The 21564-nt window shown below is 41.1% G+C and overlaps 1 protein-coding gene across 1 annotated transcript; it reads right to left on the bottom strand.

Annotated features, from left to right (window-relative positions):
- Nucleotides 1-1770: 1770 nt before the first annotated feature.
- APIP (APAF1 interacting protein) lies at nucleotides 1771-20548 on the bottom strand. The gene is given in 8 exon segments (XM_065403234.1): nucleotides 1771-2426; nucleotides 3142-3309; nucleotides 5913-6048; nucleotides 8024-8141; nucleotides 11058-11106; nucleotides 14011-14111; nucleotides 20302-20524; nucleotides 20526-20548. Coding segments are annotated over 8 exon segments (918 nt in total). The 3' UTR covers nucleotides 1771-2326.
- Between the last annotated feature and the right edge of the window lie 1016 nt (nucleotides 20549-21564).

Genomic DNA, 21564 nt, shown 5'->3' with positions numbered 1-21564 from the left:
AACAAAAACAAAAAAAAACCCCTCTCCCTCCTTTCCTTCCAAACCAACTCATAGTCAAGAATAACTAGTAGAATCCAGCTGTCAAATGAGTGGAATAACGCCCCCTTCTGGCTTGGGCCATGTGCAGCAGAATCTGAGAGTTGCGTGGTGGATTAGGAACACCCAAACCTGTGTGGGAGAAGCAGGACAAAGGCAAAGATATTCTAAACAAGTTATTAAAGTAGAATAAATAGTCAAAGGGATCTTAACACTAATATGTGAAACCACTAATTCGATTAGAAAGGGTTTTGTTCAAACATAGACTCTAGAATCTTTGAAGATCACTCGGATTTTCAGGAACAGGCATCTTGGGGTCAGTTCCTTACAATATGTGCTAACTGCTTATGCGCAGCATCTGTTACTCCCAGCATCACAGCAAAAGGTGGATCTTTCCCAAACCCGAAGAAGAGCTCTGTGTGGCTCAACAGCTTGTCCCTCTCACCAACAGAAGTTGCTCCAATAAAATATATTACCTCACCAGCCTCATCTGACTAGCATCCTAGGACCAACACGGCTACAACTACATTGCATACTTGCAGTGTAGACTTCTGTGCTTGGGCTGAAGCCTGGGCTCTAGGACCCAGCAAGGTGGGAGGGTCCCAGAGCTTGGGCTGCAGCCCTAGCCCTGAAGTCTACACTGCAATTAAAAAGCCCCACAATCTGAGCCCCGTGAGCCAGAGTCAGCTGGCACGGGCCAACCACAGGTGTCTAACTGCAGTGTAGACATACCCTAAGTGCTATAATCAGTTTTTGCTCAGACACTATTTTGGACATTTTTCTCTTTCAATTATATATAGTGCTATATTGATTTTAATAAAACCACTGATTCTAGAAAAATTACAAACTACCTAAATACTGATGCTGCATAAAAATATAGAAGTGTGTTTATCCAAGACTGTCTTTGTCTGGCCTACTTGGTCCCTCAATCTCTGACTTCAAGTTTAACTAACTCGTCTCAATACAGATATTATTCTGAGTATAGTACATATAAATCCAGGTCACCTAAATGGACATTGTCTTGCAAGGTGAGTATGGGTGGTGTTGTTGTTTTCTGGGGGTTAGGAGGGTCAGAGGAGCAGATACCCACTCAAGGTTATTTACACTGCACAATAGTGTCAGGTGACGGGTCAAGGGCAATCTAGCCTAGTAGTCAGAGTGAGCGTTAGACCTGGGGGTCGGAATAGGTATCGGGAACTAAGGTTAGGGTCAAGGCTGGAGTCAGTAGTCAGAAGCTGGATCCAAGGGTCACGCTGGAGGTCAGGAGCTAGATACCAGAGCTAAGTTTCAAGCCAGAGGGCAGGAACTGGATACCATAGCCAAGGGTCAAGCCAGAGTCAGTAGTCAGAAGCCAGAGCCACAGGTCAGAAGCTAAATACCAGAGCCGATGGTCAAGCTGGGAGTCAGAAGCCGGAGCCAAAGGTCAAGCCAGAGGTCAAGAACTGGAGCAAACAGGGTAGCAGGCAAGCAGGTTCAAAGCAGGGGTAAGAGAGACAAGGCTGGGTGCAAGGCAGGAACATAAGAGCAGGCACAACGGTGGGAATGAGCGTTGAACAGCCAGTAAGCTGCTGCTGGCTTAAGAGCCAGCCTGCTGGCCCCTCCAGACTAGCTCTGGTGCAGGCCCTGATTCCTGAGAGAGAGAGATGGGAGGCACAACTGACTGTGTACAGTTAGCCTACGTGTACTATATGCTGCTCTATCAAAGTCAGGCACACTGAGGTGGAGTTAAGGTTTCTGCTCTGAATTCTTTTATTCTGCTTAAAACATTCAGATACTGATTTAATGTGTTTATATATTTAAACAGCCACAAAAATGATAATCTGATAGTTACATTTTATGAGACATTTAATTTTAAGACAGTTTCAGCTACTATTAAACACTGATTCTTTGGCAACAGGGAGCCAAATCCACTGTAGTTTTTCTGTCCAAGGTACACAAGTGACCCACCACGCCCATTGAAATTAATCAAATGGCATTCAACAATTGCTACTGAAGGGAAACCCCCCCAGCCCTGAAGCAGAATTGTCATGCATGGCCCTGATCCTGCAGACCTGGGCATAAGGGTCTGCCTGCACAGATCAGCTTGCAGGATTGGGGGCTATGTTTCCTCCACTTGCTGTTATTAAACACTTTAGCTATAATTCACCTTTTGACAGACAAAGCATGCTCTACTAGATGCAGTAGAAGGGCGCTCAGTTATAAATGCTTGAAAGGTTGACAAATACATTTCCACTTTTTGCACTGCAATTTTGGGTGGGTGGGTGGGGGTACAGAACTGTGTTGTTGTAGTTTATACGATCCCATTTTCTTCAGCTGGATGTTTTGCAGGATCTAGTCCATGCTGCTTCATCTGTACTGCGATATCGAACAGGTAATCATAACATTCGCACCTTCAGTAAAAACAGAACAGGAGAAATGTGGAGTTGGGCCGCATCCTTAGGAAGCTGCATATGTTTAAAAAGTGAACATTTTTCTTCTATACACTGAGCATTGATAGCACAGTGGTCAGGCAGCAGCACACTCCCGCTATCTAGGGTGACCAGATGTCCCGATTTTATAGGGACAGTCCTAATATTCGGGGCTTTTTCTTATATAGGCTCTATTATCCCCCACCCCTGTCCCGATTTTTCACATTTGCTATCTGGTCACCCTACTGTGATCACTTTAGTGCAATAGTCACTCCACCTCCACATTAAAGTCTCTGGTGGGGAAGGGTTAGCCAGGCCTCTGTGGTGCCCAGGGTTTGTGCTGCACAGCTCTCCACTGGCAGGTGGGGAAATGGATTCCCATTTATGGGAAAAAATATTATTTAAAACAGTCCATCATGTGTGGCTCTGTAGGCTGAGGCTGTTGAGGAGGGTACTGCTAGGGGCCCATGTAAGCAAATTGGAGATCTTCCCTGGAAGCTGATGTGTATATGGGGAGGGCCCTTCCCACATGAAAAGAAGTTATCAGGAACCCCGTAGACTGGGACAATTGTCACTGGTGGTGTGAGCCAAGAGAGGGAAGAATCAACTGTGGCTGGGATGCACATGCAGTGATTCTACCTCCATTAATATTTTAGGGCTACTATGGCAACAGATATGACCTTTAAATTGCACTCACATGGTTTTGGCTTTTTCCCACGTTTCTCCCCATACGTAAACTCCATGACGTCTGACCAATACAGCACAAGAGTCTGGGTATTCATTCATTGCATGTGCCATTCGTTTCTTGAGATCCTTCTCCTCTGGTGTGTTCTCAACAATGGGGACCACTAACTTATCATCATATCTAAATAGAAAATGAGGTATTATTGCAATTAAAAACCAATGCGTTCTGAAGTGTTCTCTATCAGGAGACTACTCTGTTCCTGCTCTTACATGGCATGGATGATATCGCAGTTCTTTTCCACATCTAAGAGCCATTGTCGTAAGCTTTCCCCAATCAAGGAGGTGCCCCCTTCTTTATTTGCAGAGGATTTGGTAACATCTCAAACTCTTTCATCTTGTGAACAATGCTATGTTACATATCCTCTCAAGGACACTTCCGGTCCAAAACCTGATACAACACCTTCCCTATGAAAACTATAGTGATGGGTTACGCTATGCTGGGAATACTTGAACAGTATTCAGGACAAAAGAAAATAAAAATACTTTAATGCACTTGGTGTAACTGCTTGCCCACATATCATTATTTTGTATCTGCTGTTTATTCTCTCTCCTCGGATTACTTTTCTCAGCACTAAATCTCCTTTCATTGCCTGCCCTTACTACTTTCATCAGTCTGAGTCACTTAGCAGTTTTGGTCTGTCCTCTTCTGTGTTGATTACCCCTCCAATACTGGCAACATCTACTAATTTGATCATGGCTGAATTTATTTAAAAAAAAAAAACACTTAATAAAGAAAGATATGAAGCAGCCACTCAGGATTAAAATCTGGTTGGTCTAAAAAAGACTTTGGAAACCCTGACAGAGTCCTGCCCAAGGATACAGGTAGAAAGAAGTAAATGTCAGTGCTTGAAGAATTAAAGATGTTTCTCTGTTGTGACGGAGTCCTCAATGGGATACATGCAATCTGCAGACAATAGTTTGAGAACCATTGCACTACAGGCAAGATGCTGCATGCTGTTCAGTGGAACTTGCACAATAATGTGTAGCAAATAGAGACTAGAATATTTGGCATTGTTTGAACCTTAATTAATATTTGCAGAAACTTGTTTAAATAGATATAATCAATCTCTAGTTCAAATCCAGATTCACCATCAAGATCATACAGGTATTTTTTGAGTAGATGGTGGGAGAACATCTTCAAAAAAGATGGAGCTACATTATAGATATGAAGCAATGCTGAAAGTAGTAAATCTAGTATTAGATGTGTTTATTCATAGAAAGAGAGAAAATCTGGTTCTATACAGTTTTTCATGCTGAAGGCATCCCAAAGCACTCTACAGTCTAATGAATGAAACAACTGTAGCAATGTTTGTGAGCTCACCTACTAGTCACATACAGCCTGGAAATTAAAAGAAGAGCTGAAGTGTTGGCTAGTAGTTAGACCAGACGACTGGGAGCAACATCTCCTAGGTTCTAGTTCCAGCTCTTCCACTGGCTGTGTGATTTTAGACAAGTCACAACACTTCTCTGTGGCTTCTTCTATAAAACCACTTACCAGCTTCACAAGGTTGTTTGTGAGAATTAAGGTCTACAAAGCTCCTTGAGACTCTGAGATAAATGATGGCATGCACGTGCCAAGTATTATTTTATTATTGAGAGAAAAATAGAGAGAGACCAGGCTCATGCTACTCTTTTTTAAAGATGGCCTGAGATAAATGAGGGTTGGGGATTTTCAAAACTGTTTATCAGTGGCCTGACTCTGCTTCCACTAAGTCAAAGGTAAAACTTCTGCTGACTTCAGTGAGATCAGATTTAGGCCAATGATAAATATTTTGAAAATCCCATCCTTAATATTTACCTGAACCACCACCAGAAAACAATACCCAGAAACACCCCCTGAAAATTGAATCCAAAAAAAGGATTAATTTTTATACAAAATTCAAGATAAAAAGTGCCTATCCAGTGCTATCAGATGCCTTTGCCATACATCAAAAATGCAAATACTAATGCAGACAAAAGTTAAAGTTTTGGTGAAGTTGACATCTTTATGTGCATAGAACACACCCTTGTACCAAATCCAAACCTCAATGCATTTCTACCTTCCCAAAAGGTTTGGGGAAAAATGTTAGTTACAAAATTAACACCAAGAAAGTGGAGAGGTGTATATCTTTAACACCCCATAATTTCTCATCTTGTGGTCACACTATCTGAAATGAGTGTGCTAGTCCCAACTCAATGCTTTGTGGGAAAGAGTTCCCACAAAAAGCCACCACACAAAATCTAGAATAATTCAGCACCTTCTCTGGGGAAGTCATGTCTGAGTTGTTACAGAGATCTTGCTACTTTTTAACCCTAACCATAGGGTGTTTTCTTTTCATCAGGTTAGGATCACCCCTGAGACAGCATGTTGGAAGCTGAGACTGCTATCTTTTCACCATATCTGGCATCAGTATTAAAAAACGGCAGCCTCTCATCTTTCATCAGTACACAGGTTCACTCAAATTCACAATAAAAGCAGAAAATTGAAATGTAAGGAAAATTCATAACACTGGAAAATATTGTTCTTCCCTAGTCAGTTTAATGTTCCTCAAACTGGATTTGAGCTTTGCTCCAAGACAGGCATGGTGAGTTTTATTTAAATCAGCCCCTTAGTGAACATTCCTCTGACTTAATTACAAATATTGCTCACTTGAATGCTGACACCACAAAAGACACTGACATTTTTGAAGACAACATTTAGCAGAAACGGTGTACGCCGGATTAGTCTCGTAAATGGGAGTCTACCTGTAATACCCTCCTGAAGTGCATTTCTTGATTCCTTTTATCATTTCCTGATGGGTAATTCTAAACTCACTTCCTGGATAGAGAAGGGTAGCCATGACAGCAGCTTTTGAATGAGTATGGATCACAGCTCCAGCTCCTAGAAGGAGAAGGAAAAGGAATGCCTCTGTATTTCATACTGAAATGTGACTCCCTACTTTCCATTAAGATAAACTGACATGTGAAAATGAGTTTCAACCCTTTAGCTGAACATCCTTGCTAATGGACTAGACAAGGCCCATAGTCAGTTCTTTAGAGCAACCAGAAGGTATGTTAATAGGAAGTATTCTGTAATCTACAAAGAACAGTGAGAGCTATAGTTAGGGTGTCAGTGGATGGTTTTAGTGCAACTTCCAGGCAAACCTTTTCCCTCATGCATCTATTTTACATTTCCATCAGCTGATATGACTGAAACATTTTAATTACATCACCAAAGAGCACTGAGGTTCTAAAGAATTAAAAATTTGACTTATTTGTGGCAGAAGAGTACAAAGAAGACTCAAAGAACTCAGAAGAGGAGAGTTTCTTTGATGTACAGCTATTTCTCTCTGGAGAAGGGGTGAAAGTGAGCTGGTATGGGCCAGTATGGCGTACTGGTAAGAACCCGCACCGGCCCATATGATACGTAGGGTCCGTACCAGCAGGGCCGCCGACAGGGGGGTCAAAGGGAGCAGCTGCCCTGGGGCCAGCAATTTAAAAGGGCCTGGGACTCCGGATGCCGCTGCTGCTACTGTGGCAGCGGCGTCCGGAGCCCCGGCCCCTTTAAATCGCCACTGGAGCCCCGGGTGGCGCGGGCCAGGCGGCCTGGAAGGGGGATGCTGACCCCCATCCCCATCCCTTTCGCCTAGGGCGACCAGACAGCAAGTATGAAAAATTGGGATGGGTGTGAGGGGTAATAGGAGCCTATATAAGAAAAAGACCCAAAAATCGGGATTGTCCCTATAAAATCGGGACATCTGGTCACCCTACTTCCACCCGAGACCCCGCCCCGGCCCCATACCGGTAAGTGTCCGGAGTTACTTTCACCCCTGCTCTGGAGCCTATAAATTGGTTCCCTGACATCACTTTCAATCATTTTATTTTTATATTGTGGTGAGGTGGAAAGGTCAAGCACAGGAATCACAGGGTATAAACCTGCAATTTGGCTGAAAATAGCAAGTTCTCCTTTGCATATGCAAAGGCTCTCCATGTGCAAGTTTCCTTTACACGAAAACAAGAATAGACTCCCAAAATCTTTTTTTTTTTTTTTGGGAGGGGGGAGGGGAGGAGGACAAAAGACACAAATCTCGTACAATTGCATAAAACCTTCAACTACTGTTAAAATCCAATTCCATTAAATTAAACTGATAAAAATGTGCAGAAAGTGCAGAAGTGTTAGATTAATATACATTTTAAAAGTTAAAATATATTTCTAAATGGGACCAGAGGCATTAGATAAAGGGATTAAATTGCCTTTTTTCACATTAGGATGAATTGGACTGAAATAGTAGACAGACAAATAGGGCCTCTAATCCAAGTTTACTGCAGTCAGGCATGAAATGTCATGCCCATTACTAGATCCCATGTGGGTTTGTTTCTCCCAAAGAACTGATGTGGGGCATGCTGCTTCCACTTAATGTAGCAAACAATTGTGAGAATTGCACTCGCTGTACTATTTCTGGCATTTCTGATATCAACAGATGCAAGAGAAATAGAATCCTAAACTCATGACTTGGCCTGCACTGTAATTAGAGAAAAAGGAAAAGTTTTGTTTTTCAAAATATTTATAATTGTAAAGTAAATACATGTTCTGTCAATAATTTGGAATCTTAATAGCTTTACATTTCTTACACCATTGTAACCAGCGATTACAATTGCTAACCTTTACAATTGCAAAAGATTGTAATATGGCCTAAAATCTATTGGTATGAAACTACTGTAAGGTCATGAGACTACAAATTTAGCTACGATGGTATTTTCCAATTAAGACAATATTAAATTCCAGTGACGCTACACTTATGACTTAGGAGTTTCCATTTCATGAACTGATTTATATTGATTTATTATTGTTTGAATCAAATGCATTTATTGCATACCTCTCATGGTGTAAGCATTCATAAAGAGAGGCGTGCATTGGCTTTTCTTTAGTTTCTTGTGTGGTGGAGGGCCGCTGATGTCCCGTTCTTCTATGTCACAAACAAACATATCTTCGGGCTGTGAGAGAGGTAGAACTGCTTAAACTGTGACACTCTTCCCCAAAATAGATTTACTTTTCTTCTGGGGAGATACCTAGAAAACAGGCTTGCTTTTGGCAGCTTTACATAAACCGTATTTTTGCATTAATAAACTGTTCTTAAACAATTACTCCATGAAATTAAGCACAAAGTTTTTTTATTTAAAATCAATTATGCATCATGCCAGAATGTATCTTTCCCCCTATCTTTTCTTCTGCAAATACACTGAATGATCATTATGTGGAAACCCAAGTCTCAATCAGTGAGAGGATGCCTATCATCCTTTATTGTATTATCTCAAATGGAGATGTGGAGCAGTGATTCTTACTCCACATATGTTTCTGTTTTGGAGGAGTCCCTAGTATCATAAATCAGCTGGCAGTATTTACTATTCATCTCCAGCAGTACTTCTGTTTTTATTCTTAAGGGAGAGGAACTGAGATAGACTCAGGCAGTGGTGGGCAACCTGTGGCCCATCAGGGTAATCTGATTGTGGGCTGCAAGACATTTATCTGACATTGACCGTCCACAGGCACGGCCGCTTGCAGCTCCCAGTGGCTGCCGTTTGTCCTTCGCGGCCAATGGGAGCTGCGGGAAGCGGCAGCAAGCACGTCCCTGCGGCCTACTGCTTCCCGCAGCTCCCACTGGCTGGGAACGGCGAATCGTAGCCACTGGGAGCTGTGGGGGGCTATGCCTGCGGATGGTCAACATCAGCAAAATGTCTCGTGGCCCGCAATCAGATTACCCTGATGGGCCGCATTCGGCCCGTGGGCTGCAGGTTGCTCACCACTGGACTAAGGTCATCTTGATCTGGGGAGATCCTATCTGCCTACAGAGCAGCCCTAGAGAAAGATTTACATACATACAAACAAATACAAATTAGGGCTGTCAAGCAATTAAAAATATTAATTGCGCCTTTAATCGCACTGTTAAACAATAAGAGAATACCATTTATTTTAATATTTTTGGATGTTTTCTACATTTTCAAATATACTGATCTAAATTACAACACGGAATACAAAGTGTACAGTGCTCACTGTATATTTATTTTTGATTACAAGTATTTGCACTGTAAAAAAACAAAAGAAATTGTATTTTTCAATTCACCTAATACAAGTAACTGTAGTGCAATCCCTTTATCCTGAAAGTTGAACTTACAAATGTAGAATTAAGTAAAAAAAAAAAAAAAAGTAAAATTTTAGAGCCTGCAAGTCCACTCAGTCCTACTTCTTGTTCAGCCAATCACTCAGACAAACGAGTTTGTTTACATTTGCAGGAGATATGCTGCCCGCTTCTTGTGTACGTCACCTGAAAGTGAGAACAGGCATTCTCTTGGCACAGATGCGCTAAAGATTCATATGTCCCTTCATGCTTCAACCACCATTCCAGGGGACATGAGTCCATGCTGATGACGGGTTCTGGTCGATAATAATCCAAAGCAGTGCGGACCGATGCATGTTCATTTTCATTATCTGAGTCAGATGCCACCAGCAGAAGGTTGATTTTCTTTTTTGGTGGTTCGGATTCTGTAGTTTCCGCATCAAAGTGTTGGTCTTTTAAGACTTTTGAAAGCATGCTCCACACCTCATCCCTCTCAGATTTTGGAAGACACTTCAGATCCTTAAACCTTGGGTCGAGTGCTGTATTTATCTTTAGAAATCTCACACTGGTAACTTCTTTGCGTTTTGTGAAATCTCTAGTGAAAGTGTTCTTAACATGAACAATATGTGCTGGGTCATCATCTGAGACCGCTATAACATGAAATATATGGCAGAATGCAGGTAAAACAGAGCCGGGGACATACAATTCTCCCCCAAGGAGTTCAGTCACAAATTTAATTAACAAATTATTTTTTTAAATGAGTGTCATCAGCATGGAAGCATGTCCTCTGGAATGGTAGCTGAAGCATGAAGGGGCATACGAATATTGAACATATCTGGCACATAAATAGCTTGCAATGGCAGCTACAAAAGTGCCATACAAATGCCTGTTTTCACTTTCTGGTGACATTGTAAATAAGAAGAGGGAAGCATTATTTCCTGTAAATGTAAACAAACTTGTTTGTCTTAGCGATTGGCTGAACAAGAAGTAGGACTGAGTGGACTTGTAGGCTCTGAAGTTTTACATTGTTTTGTTTTTGAGTGCAGTTATGTAAGAAAAAAATCTACATATGTAAGTTGCACTTTCACGACAAAGAAATTGCACTATGGTATTTGTATAAGGTGAACTGAAAAATACTATTTCTTCTGTTTATAATTTTTACAGTGCAAATATTTGTTACAAAAAATAATACACACTGATTTCAGTTACAACACAGAATACAATATATATAAAAATGTAGAAAAAATCCAAAATTTTTAATAAATTTCAATTGGTATTCTATTGATTAACAGTGCGATTAAAACTGCGATTAATTTTTTTAATCACTATTAATTTTTTTGAGTTAATCACATGAGTTAAATGCGATTAATCGAAAGCCCTAATAAAAATATTTAGAACAGAAGTTTTAACACACAGTTACCCAATTGCATGTATACATTGTTAACTAAAACAGTAGCAAACTAGCTGAATGTTGGGCTGTTGCAGAACAAATCTGGGGATGAAGTAGATTTCAGATCTCATGGTCAGTACTAATTTAGGACAAGAAAACTCAAAAGGAGTAACCTACATACGCCACTGAACAAGTACTGAATTGCTGCTCTGAGATCACATAATACTAGGAGAAATCATCAGTGGTCTCAAGAAGGTAGTCAGTAATAATAAGGTGTTTCAGACTTCACAACAAGAAAAAAACCCAGAACTGCTTTGAAAGAACATTCAGAATAAATAGCTCACTACAAGTAATTTTGTTCCTTTTCAAGGATGAGTTCTGAGGTAAAAAATAAGTTTTACATACCTGAATTCTTTCCTTTTGGACTCCTGATGGCGCAATGTAGATTTCATCTCTAGGAAAAGATATAGAATTTAGCTCCATGTATAAGATATACAATTTGAAGAATATATAATTTGCTAGAGCCATTTTAGTACTCTACCCTTTATTGATAAAGAATTAACTTACACAGCACATGAAGATGCAACCACACTTGTCCTCCCACCACACATTCACATACAGATGGTTTTCAATATGCGACACTGATCTTACTAGAGCAGTTGGAAGCTCTGAGAATATCCAAGATATAAATAGTCCTTTCAACCTGCCTACAGATTTAACTGAGTATATTTGTATCACTGACGGAAAAAAACAAAAACCCACACCCCACATTAGTTGGAATCAAAGTGAAACAGAAGGGAAATTGCAAGTAGACACTGAGTGATGCAAGAAAAAACAGTGCCAAACCTATCATGTATAGCTTAATATCAATTAGCTATTAGTGTTTGTAATCACCTTTAGTTACTGGGAAATACACTTATTTATGTGGTAACCATTAAATTGTATTATATATGTTTTAATGTATGAATAAATATATTTAATTCACACAGAAGAAAACATTGAACAATTCAATAAATGGAACAATTTATGTTCAAGTGGAAATACCTAAAGCTTGCAAGGCTTATGTGAATGAAGAATTTCAACATCTTTACATAAATTAAAATTATTTAAAAATAGGATGTGAAATGTTTTCAGTAAAGGCCATAAAAAGGGGATAAAATATCAGATAATATTTGTAATCACTATTCATCTTCAAAGACCTTATTTTAAAATCTATAGAATAGAGACACCTAGTGAACAATTAGTAAATCTACAGATACATTTCCAGCAATTTCAGGACAAAGACTGTATTAGTTTCCTAAGGAAAATACGGAGTTCATATTTATGGAGTAGACAGAGTCCTTTGAATAAGATATAACCTTCAAGATAGTATACTTATCTGGACAAAACACATGATATCTGCGCTACAAAAAAATGTGGTTTTAATGGATTAGTATTAATATATTAGTACTGCAAATAGGTAATGAATTTAATTCATTGATACTTGGTGCCATTCTATGAGCAAGATAACTAAGAAAGTAGTATGTTAAGCAATCCATTACTATTTGATTGCTACTGAAACAAAGAGATGTACCTCCTTTCTAAAAGAAAAATTACTTGTTTTAAAATTAAATGTTTAATGAAGAGCTGACAATAGAATACAGTATTTGAAATGTAGGACAGTTGACCAAGAGTAATAGAACAATTTTCCATATACTGCGCTATATCCAAACTAGTGCAATTATTCTAAATCATTCATTAGATTCCACCAGCGAGTAACGATGATGAAAACTTGTTTCTCTCACCCATAGAAACTGGTCCAATAAAAGGTATTACCTCACCCACCTTGTCTCAGACAGAAAATGAGGCAGAGTGGTTAAATGACCTGGCCAAGGCAACAAAGGTAGTCAATGTCAGCACACACCTTAGAACTAAGGACAGTTCTAAATGGCTCTAACTGTGCTCAGACTAATACACCATTCCACTCTGTAAAAAACTTCAGAGGCTATAGCAGTCTTTTGAGATGCTTAACCTCATATTTTTAAAATCAATTCCTCTACTTCAGATCAGATGCTTGAACAGCAACGTAGTTGCATGCACGAGGTGAGGTGAGGGGTACTGACAAGTCTCAGTGTTTCACTACTTTGTGACTTCAGATCACATTTATCTTGCACTAACAATGCATCTGTGGTGTAATTATGACTAAGGCTCTGTGTTTGTCACAGACGTCACGGAAGTCATGGATTCCGTGACTTTCTGTGACTTCTGCAGCAGCCCTGTGCGGCTGGCCCAGGAGCCACCTGAGCAGCCCCAGGGTCAGTCGCACTGGCTGCTGCTGGGGCAGTCTCGGGGCCCTCCTGCCCCCCGGCCGCAGGAGTTTGGGTGTGTGGGGGCTCAGGGCTTGGGGCCGCTGCTTACCTGGGGGGTGGGAGCTCCACTTGCTGCCTCTGCCCGCAGGCACCGTCCTGGCAGCTCCTATTGGCCACGGTTCCCAGCCAATGGGAGCTGCAGAACTGGGGCTTGGGGCGGAGCGGAGGCAGCACATGGAGCTAGGGAGCTGGGGCTGCTGCTTCCCAGGAACTGGGTAGGAAGGCTGCCCCAGCAACCCCCCCCCCCCAGCACCCGTGCCCCCCCTGGGCCGCGACTCCTCCCCCCCCAGCATCCACACCCCCTTCCCCAGCACCCGCAGCGCCTCCCTGGGCCACACACCCCTCCCCAGCACCCACGGCGCCTCGCGGGCCACGACTTGCCTCCCCGAGCGCCCCTCCCCCCCCCAAGCACCCGCGGCGCTTCCCCGGGCTGCACCCCCCTCCCCAGCACCCCCCGAGTCCTCCCCCTAGTTTTAGTCAGGGGTATTTTTAGTAAAAGTCATAGACAGGTCACGGGTCCGTGAATTTTTGTTACCTCCCGTGACCTGTCCATGACTTTTACTAAAAATACCCGTAACTAAAACTTAGCCTTAATTATGATTATTGTTCCTTTCTTTCAATGGCCACTAAGAGGAGCTCTGTATCCATTAATAACTTCAAACTTATCAAGCTGAATAGACAATGGTACATTTCATGCAAAATTATATAGCAAAGTGGTTCCTAATTGTACACTTTTTAGTCTTGCATACACACCAAAAAATTGTTTACTGCAAGTCTTCTTGTTGCCTGACCTGCCTAAATTATCTCCCATTAATACGTCTTCAGGATTTATCTGAATACAAGAATTATTCCTTCCTCCTCAGAGACCAAGAATGATATCTCTGCAACATATCTTTGTCTAATGCCTCACTCCTGAATTTCAGCCATCCTTCATGAATTGTAGTGCACTCACTGCTTATTCAATTGACCCCATCATCTGTATAGTTATCGCTTTCAAAAACCCCACTTACCCATGTTTCAAGCTGATTCCTCCACCAGTTCCTGTGACCCATCCTAAATGATAAAACTGCTTGCAGAGCTCCGGAATCAGGTTTCTTGGATGTAACTTGTCCTTAAAAAACAAAAACAAACAAACAAACAAACAAAAAGTAATTGTCCACTTATAAATGTTGGAATCAATTGCATGAGATGATATCTGATTTATATAGAAGGACTTCAAAATCAAAAAAAATCTCAGTGGTGCCTGAACTAAAGACTGACGGTATGTTTGTGTGCTGCCCTGGACATTTCATGTGGGCCACATTAGAAAAACAAAAAATCAGATGGCTTTCATAGTTAGAAGGACTGGTCTAAAGCTCAGCGCAGTCAATGAACTTTAGATCGATCCCACCAAGATTAGCGATAAAAGGGAAAGATTAGGTCATCTAGTCCATCCACTGACCTTTGTCAGTACAGGATAACTATCCTTATGATCACAAAGTAGCATAATTTTTCTCTTATTTCTCCTACCATGCCCTAAATACATTTGCCCATCCTTAGTGTTCACACCCTTCAAATGTTTTGAAGGCAATTAATTCTTCCCCTTGTGAAGTTACACATAGGCTAACTTCCTATGTATCTATCCCACCATAACTACTACCACAAACTTGCATTGTAAATTCATATCACATGACCGAAGAATTTCCACTGAGTGCCAAATAAAGGAACGTTTCCCATAATTTCTAGGAGTACGTGTATGACATGCTTTTAAAAGTCTGTGGGATGCATACTTCCTCCTCTTGAATAATTTTTATGTAGGGTTATTTTGCAAGATTTAAATTTGAATTACAATAACAAAAGTCCTAATTTTATTAATGGGCTATGTCAGCTATGATTATGAATATGTATGGATCATACTGTATACGTTTTAGATCGGTTTTATTTTCTTTTTAATTAGCATTAAAATAATATCAAGAGGAATGTTCACCTCACCAGATCACTTGACTAGCTTCACATTCCTACCATTTTACGACATGAGAATGCCTCAGATGCTGTTTAGCTATCATCTTAATTGCTCCATTTTAATATTTCTTTCAGAGAAAACATTATTCAATTTAATATAATCACAAATTTTTATACACACAATGGAATATTAAATAAAAAAAAACATGTATCTAGTTCCTGAGGGTGAGTTCTGTGTCACAGACTCATTCATAGTTCACCTGGGACTTTCGCAGCTCAGCTTTGCTTTACTGTTCAAATATCAGACATACTAAATGGAGCACTCGTCGAGCACCGTATAAAACTAAAAAACACAGGGAAGAAGTATACTAAATAACAGAACTCAGAAAATGAATACTATTATGTATCCAATGTTACGGAAGTTGTTGAAACGTCCCCTTATTAGAATTTACAATATTAATGGATTTTACGTACAACATTGAAATGCAGCTGTTTCTGAGCTGGAGAGCCGCAATTTATATATGCACAATAGATGTATAATCTTACTTTGCTCTTGACAAGAAAACTGTTCAAACTTTTATGTTTTTGTTTGAAAGATCTGAATCCACACTTTGATCTCCAACTTGCGACACAGTAACACATACTTCAATATCACTGGTTCCTGAAGCTTCTACCTTTGAAGAGTTGTCACTAACTTCACAGGCTATTGCTGCCTGTTCTGATTTGGCTACTCTTCCTGTAGAATCTCTTTTCATGAAAAGCATCATTTATTGATTAATTTTGGATTCTGTAACTCATTCTTTAGTTCACCCATGAAAAAGGGGATGGTGATTGGGAACCCAAGACATTCCCATGTATCTGACATCAAAGTTAGTTTTGCATAAGAAACCAGATGCTTTGGTCTTATTGCTTACAACTCTATGGAGCCAAGAACATTCACTCCCGAGAAACTGGTTTTCCCCTTCATGATGTAGAAAGTTTGATTTCTCAAGCACAGTAGGTAGAAAATATTTTACACTTATCTAAAACCAATAAAATACTATGTACAAGAATATCTGAAAAACACACCTTTAAGAAAGGTAACATTTTTCTATGAAGGAAACCTGAAACTGAAAATTCTCTAAAAACTTTCATCTGTAGTATCATTTAGTTTCACTTAGCTGAAAATGTAAGTAACCCATTTTTGGTTCTCCTGTGATGGAAAAAGCTATATTAAATAGATTTTAATTAAATGGTCAAATCTATTTCCCAAGTACTTATGCTGTTTAACAATGCCATGATCCTGCAAAAACTCATGCACATACTTAATTTTACAGCTACAAGGCAAGTATGTAAGTGTTTGCATAATATGGGCCTTAGTTTTGATAATCAGCACTCTAGTGTACATAAAATTAAAAGTCAAATTTGATTTTAATAATTCCATCACCCTCCAGACACATAACACGATTCCCAGAGCATCTTCCTTTTTTAAACTTCATTCACAATACACTATTAAAAGTTTCTAACCTATGTACTACGTTCCTATTTTTTCTTTCAAAGTCAAAGAAAACTTCTCTCCTTACTCATTTGTTTAAAAATAACTTTTGAGTGTATAAACATGTTAAATAGGTTTCTTATCTATATCTATATAAGTTTGTTATGTAATATGAATTTATATACGTGTATAAATTGTAAATGATGATGACACTATTTCTAGGTGCTCCATATTCTCTCTGGTTGGTAGGGAGACTGTCATAAATGCTGTGACCATGACAATACAGTTGTTCCCTTTAGTTTTAACATCACTGGAAAAACTGAGATGAATTAAAAAAAAAATTCACATTCAGCATATGTTTTTTTTAAATCAAGAAGATTAAGAAATTCCCAGCATTTTTCCACAGAATTCCAGGGTTACAAAAAACAAAAACACCCCTCCTGTATTTTTCCAGGATCAGCAAATGCTCTATTTATTCATCACATAGCCATGAAAATCAACTATGGTATTTTAAATCAAATACAACAGTGTTTCCAATTTTTAAAAATTAAATGGTTATATAGATTTAACATTGTAATCCTTTCCCATAACAGGCAATGGCTGTATTTTCCATAAAAAGCGACAAAAAGTCCTGTGTCACCTTATAGACTAACAGACGTATTGGAGCATAAGCTTTCGTGGGTGAATACCCACTTCGTCAGACTTCTGACGAAGTGGGTATTCACCCACAAAAGCTTATGTTCCAATACATCTGTTAGTCTATAAGGTGCCACAGGACTCTTTGTTGCTTTTTACAGATCCAGACTAACACGGCTACCCCTCTGATACTTGTATTTTCCATATGAACCTTAGCTGTGAACATGTTTAAAAGGCACTTTGAAATTCAACAGACATAATCCAGGATCTTTGATAAATCTGGACTGGCTGTCATTTGTACAACTGATGTAAATTGAAACACAGACATCACTGTTCCGCTGTGGCTTATCATCTTTTGAAAACAACATTGACTGTGTTTTGTCGTCAAGCAAGACAGTTAAAAAAGGCAGCTTGTTAAAATGCACAAAAGAAACTTTAGAAGATTTTAAATTATGTAACTATACTACATTTTATCTGAGTGAGTATAAGAATCCTAAGCATTTATATTCACATTGGTGAAAAATAAATTAGACTATTACAATTAAATCAGTTTTAAAAATCTAAATGGTCATTAGTAACAGTTAAAATACAGTTTTAACATGAGTTTTATACTGAGATTGCTACTGATTTGTCATTCTTCATTTTTCACACTCTGGAAGATGCCAAGTAAACACACATTAGTCCAGATACTCAGTTGATGTATATCAGCACAAGTCTACTGAAGCCAATGGAGTTATTTGATTTACATCAGCTGAGATCTGGCTTGTTACTTTTCTGGTTTGGTTTATAAGAAAAATCCAATTCCTTTTGATGCCTTCCATGTTATTATGATCTTAGTCTAGTTTTTATAATACTGGCTGCAAAGAAAAATGACATAAATTTCCATGAGCTCTGAGAAGAAATTATTGTTTTATCTTACCAGATTATACTTTAAAATGAGCTTCCAGATAATAACTGATGTTTTCTGAAATCATTTATTTAGAATTTACAGAATTACTATTAAATCAATAGTAATGGGATATACAGTCTTGTTGTAGCGTGTTGGTCCAGGATATTAGAAAGATAAGGTGAGTAAGGTAATCTCTTTTGGACCAACTTCTGTTGGTGAGAGAGAGAAGCTTTTGAGCCTACTCTTTGAGCTTTTCTTCAGGTCTGGGAAACTTACTTAACTGTGACACTCTGAGTAAGTTTCCCAGACCTGCAGAAGTGCTCTGTGTAAGCTCAAAAGCTTGTCTCCATCACCAACAGCAGGTGGTCCAATAAACGATATTACCTCACCCACTTTGTCTCTCTGGGAATTGGATACTTTATTAAAGTTATTTTTTTAAAGCCAATAGAGTCTAAGGTGTCAAGGAAAATTAGTTTTTCCCATTTGACTTCAACCATTTGTACTACATTAGGGTCTCGAAATGTGTTAAATTAATTTTCATATTGTAATATAAGGTAATTGGTTTAACAAGTTTAATAAATTTAAGTTTAATAAACCCATTAGGACTTTTGAAGACAGTTTTCAATAGCTTTACAATCCAAAATACAGTGGACCACCAATGCTATTTTAGGACACTAAGGTGAATATGCAATGTATTAAATATGTGTCTTCCCTTAACAAAATCTTAGGGACAATATGTATATTTCCCTTACAAACAAGTGGAATGAACCAGACATCTGCAGAAGAAATCATACAGCTGATATTTCACAATAGCTGTTTCTAAGGCACCAGATCCTTGCAGTAAATCACCACAAGTATTCTTTGGATAGCTACAATACTTTAAAGCAAGTTTACCGTATATACTCGTTCATAAGCCGAATATTTTTGGTAAAAAAGTGACGCATCAAAGAGCGGGAGTTGGCTTATAAACGGGTCTACACCAAAATTTGATGATTTTAAACTCTATGAATCATTAAATTGAATATCTAATACATTGTTGTTTTGTTTACCTGGAGCCCCTCAGCTCCCTGTGGCTGCAGTTCGCCGTTCCCAGCCAATGGGAGCGGCAAACTGCGGCCACAGGGAGCTGAGGGGCTCCGTGCCTGTGAACGCTCCAGGTAAACAAAATGTCCTGACCCACCAGCGGCTTACCCTGACTGGCCAGGAGCCAAAGTATGCCAACCCCTGAAATATAGGGTTGGCTTATGAAAGAGTCATACAGTTTTTGCTATTTTTACCTAACCATCTTGGGGGGTCGGCTTATAAATGAACGGGCTAATGAACGAGTATATACGGTAATTTAATAAAAGCAACTATTGACATACATAATCTAAATGAAATTAAAAATACAGATACATTTATCCAAGATAGACTTATTTGTCCCAAAGATAGATTTCTTTTGTTTGTCCCAAAACAGGATTTGTTCTAGTTGCTCTTATGTATGAAAATTATTTGAACATTTAAGACTGATAAAATGATTATAAAACTAAAATTGACTAAAACACATCTTGGTGCATTATGGTGAAGGCTACAATTTAGTTATGGAGGCCGCAGATTCGGTGACTTCCAGTGACCTCTGTGACTTCAGCCTGAGGTGGTTGGGAGCTGCCGGGTCGAGGCAGGGAGCTGCGGGGTACCCTTGCCGTCTCTAGCAACTCCAGGAGCTCCAAGCTGCCATGGGCAGCGGGTACCCCCGAGCTCCCGGCCGCAGAACCCCCCAGAGATCCAAGCCGCCACCTGTGGCAGGGGAATCCCCTGAGCTCCTGGCTGCTGCAGTGGGGGCTCCCGGAGCTGGTGGGGGAATCCCGGAACTGCAGGCAACAAGGGCTCCCCGCAACCCTCAGCTGCTGCAGGCAGCTCCTAGCCCCTGCGCAGCTGCCTGCCTCAGGCAGTGTGGGGACCCCCAGATCCCCATTTTGTCACAGGTATTTTCTTTTTTTGCCTGTGACCTGTCCATGACTTTTACTAAAAATATCCATGACAAAATCTTAGCCTTAGTTATGGCCCTTATTTAACTACTATGAATGCACCACATCAGGCTTTCATTTTGACAGATCTTGAGTTGGGATAGGTCAATCAGTACTTGATGGGGACCCCCAAAGAAATCTCAGCTGCTGTAGGAAAGGGTCAGGCAACTCAGTGTGTGGCATTCGTCCCTCCCAGTCAGTACCAATTCCCGATGCAATTTATAAAGTGGCCTGGGTCCTGCAGAACGCTGAGCTTTCTGTCCCTGGACAACCTGAGCGCTTCCGCGCACGCTGCCAAGGCGGGTCCCGCGCTGAGGAGGTCGTGGCCCCCAGATGCCGAGGCCCCCGCGCCTACCTGCGATGCATCCCCGGCCACCGAACCGCCTCCGCGCGGGCAGCAGAGGCCGCCCCCAGCCGCAGCCATGGCGCCGTCTGGACGCACAGCGCTGGGGCGGACCCCGGGGTCCTTCCTCGCCCCCGGCGCAGGCAGGGACTCAGCTCTGGGGAGCCCAGGGTCCCCGCTCAGGCAGGGCGGGCGTAGGCCCAGGGCGGGATTGTCCTGCAATTGCTGGGGAGGCGCGTTTAGGCAGGTGTAGGAGCATAAACCTCCGAGCCCAGCCCCGCCCCGCCCGCAGTCCGAGTGGCTGAGGCGGCCCCAGGCCAGGGGCCCAGCGGGTGGCGAGACGCTTCCTTCTCCAGCGGCCAACACGCGGGGAGGAGAGAGGAAAGACACGTGCCCAGAGTATCTGTCTGTGCTTAACCCCGGCCCGGACAGCGGGGGCCTGACCTAGGGGAGACCTGGGTGATGCGCCTGGACACCGGTGCCGGCGATGCGGAGACAGCTGGCACCGGAATACGAAGGAAGGCGGTGGCAGAAGGAGCCTCATATTGTGCATCCCGATTGGTGGACACGGGCCCCGGTCTATCCTATCCAGCCGTCGTCTCTCATTAGACCCAGCTCCTGAGCTCTCTTGGGCAGGGCCCTCTTCGGACCTCGCTTAGTGCGATGGGGCCAAGCCGCAAAGTACCAATCACTGTTGCCAACGCTTGTGACTGTACCGTGGGTTTCGCTTTAAATCCGCAGCTTCTGGAGTTAGGTGGCTGTTAGGTGTGAATCTCGCTTGTCATTAAAAATAATGCTTTTGTCACGGCGGAGGAGAGCCTGAAAATGTGATCCAAGTGAACCCTAACGGCTCATAAACGAGATAGCAAACAAACCCCAAATGTATTATTTAAAAAAATCATGCTTTTTAAGTTTATCACGTTATTTTGGGTCTCTGACTGATGATTTTTGAACGCTCAGGTTTGGCAATATCTGAAACGAAGGATATTATGGGGAAATCAAATCCTAAACACCACCTGAAGCCCTGCCCTAGGCAGATGCTCGACACAAATGAACCTCTGACCCTTGTACTTCAGCAACACTCATCTAGTTTTGAATTGAAGTGTGTGTCTTTTGGCTTGTGCAAGGAGGTAGCTAGTCCTGCTCCAGCTGTATGCGGGGAAGGAGGGGTAGTGGGTTCCCCCATAAGGGAGCACACATTAGCCGTGGCTGCAAGGAGGTGTTTATTTGTGTTGAGACAATTAGGGGTGGGACAGCAGTTGGGTGTGCCGGGCG

The sequence above is a fragment of the Emys orbicularis genome, chromosome 4 (assembly GCF_028017835.1).
Source record: "Emys orbicularis isolate rEmyOrb1 chromosome 4, rEmyOrb1.hap1, whole genome shotgun sequence".
In the NCBI taxonomy this organism is placed as follows: Eukaryota; Metazoa; Chordata; order Testudines; family Emydidae; genus Emys; species Emys orbicularis.
Note: the sequence above shows the minus strand (reverse complement) of the source record. Positions and strands in the feature narration are given on the sequence as shown.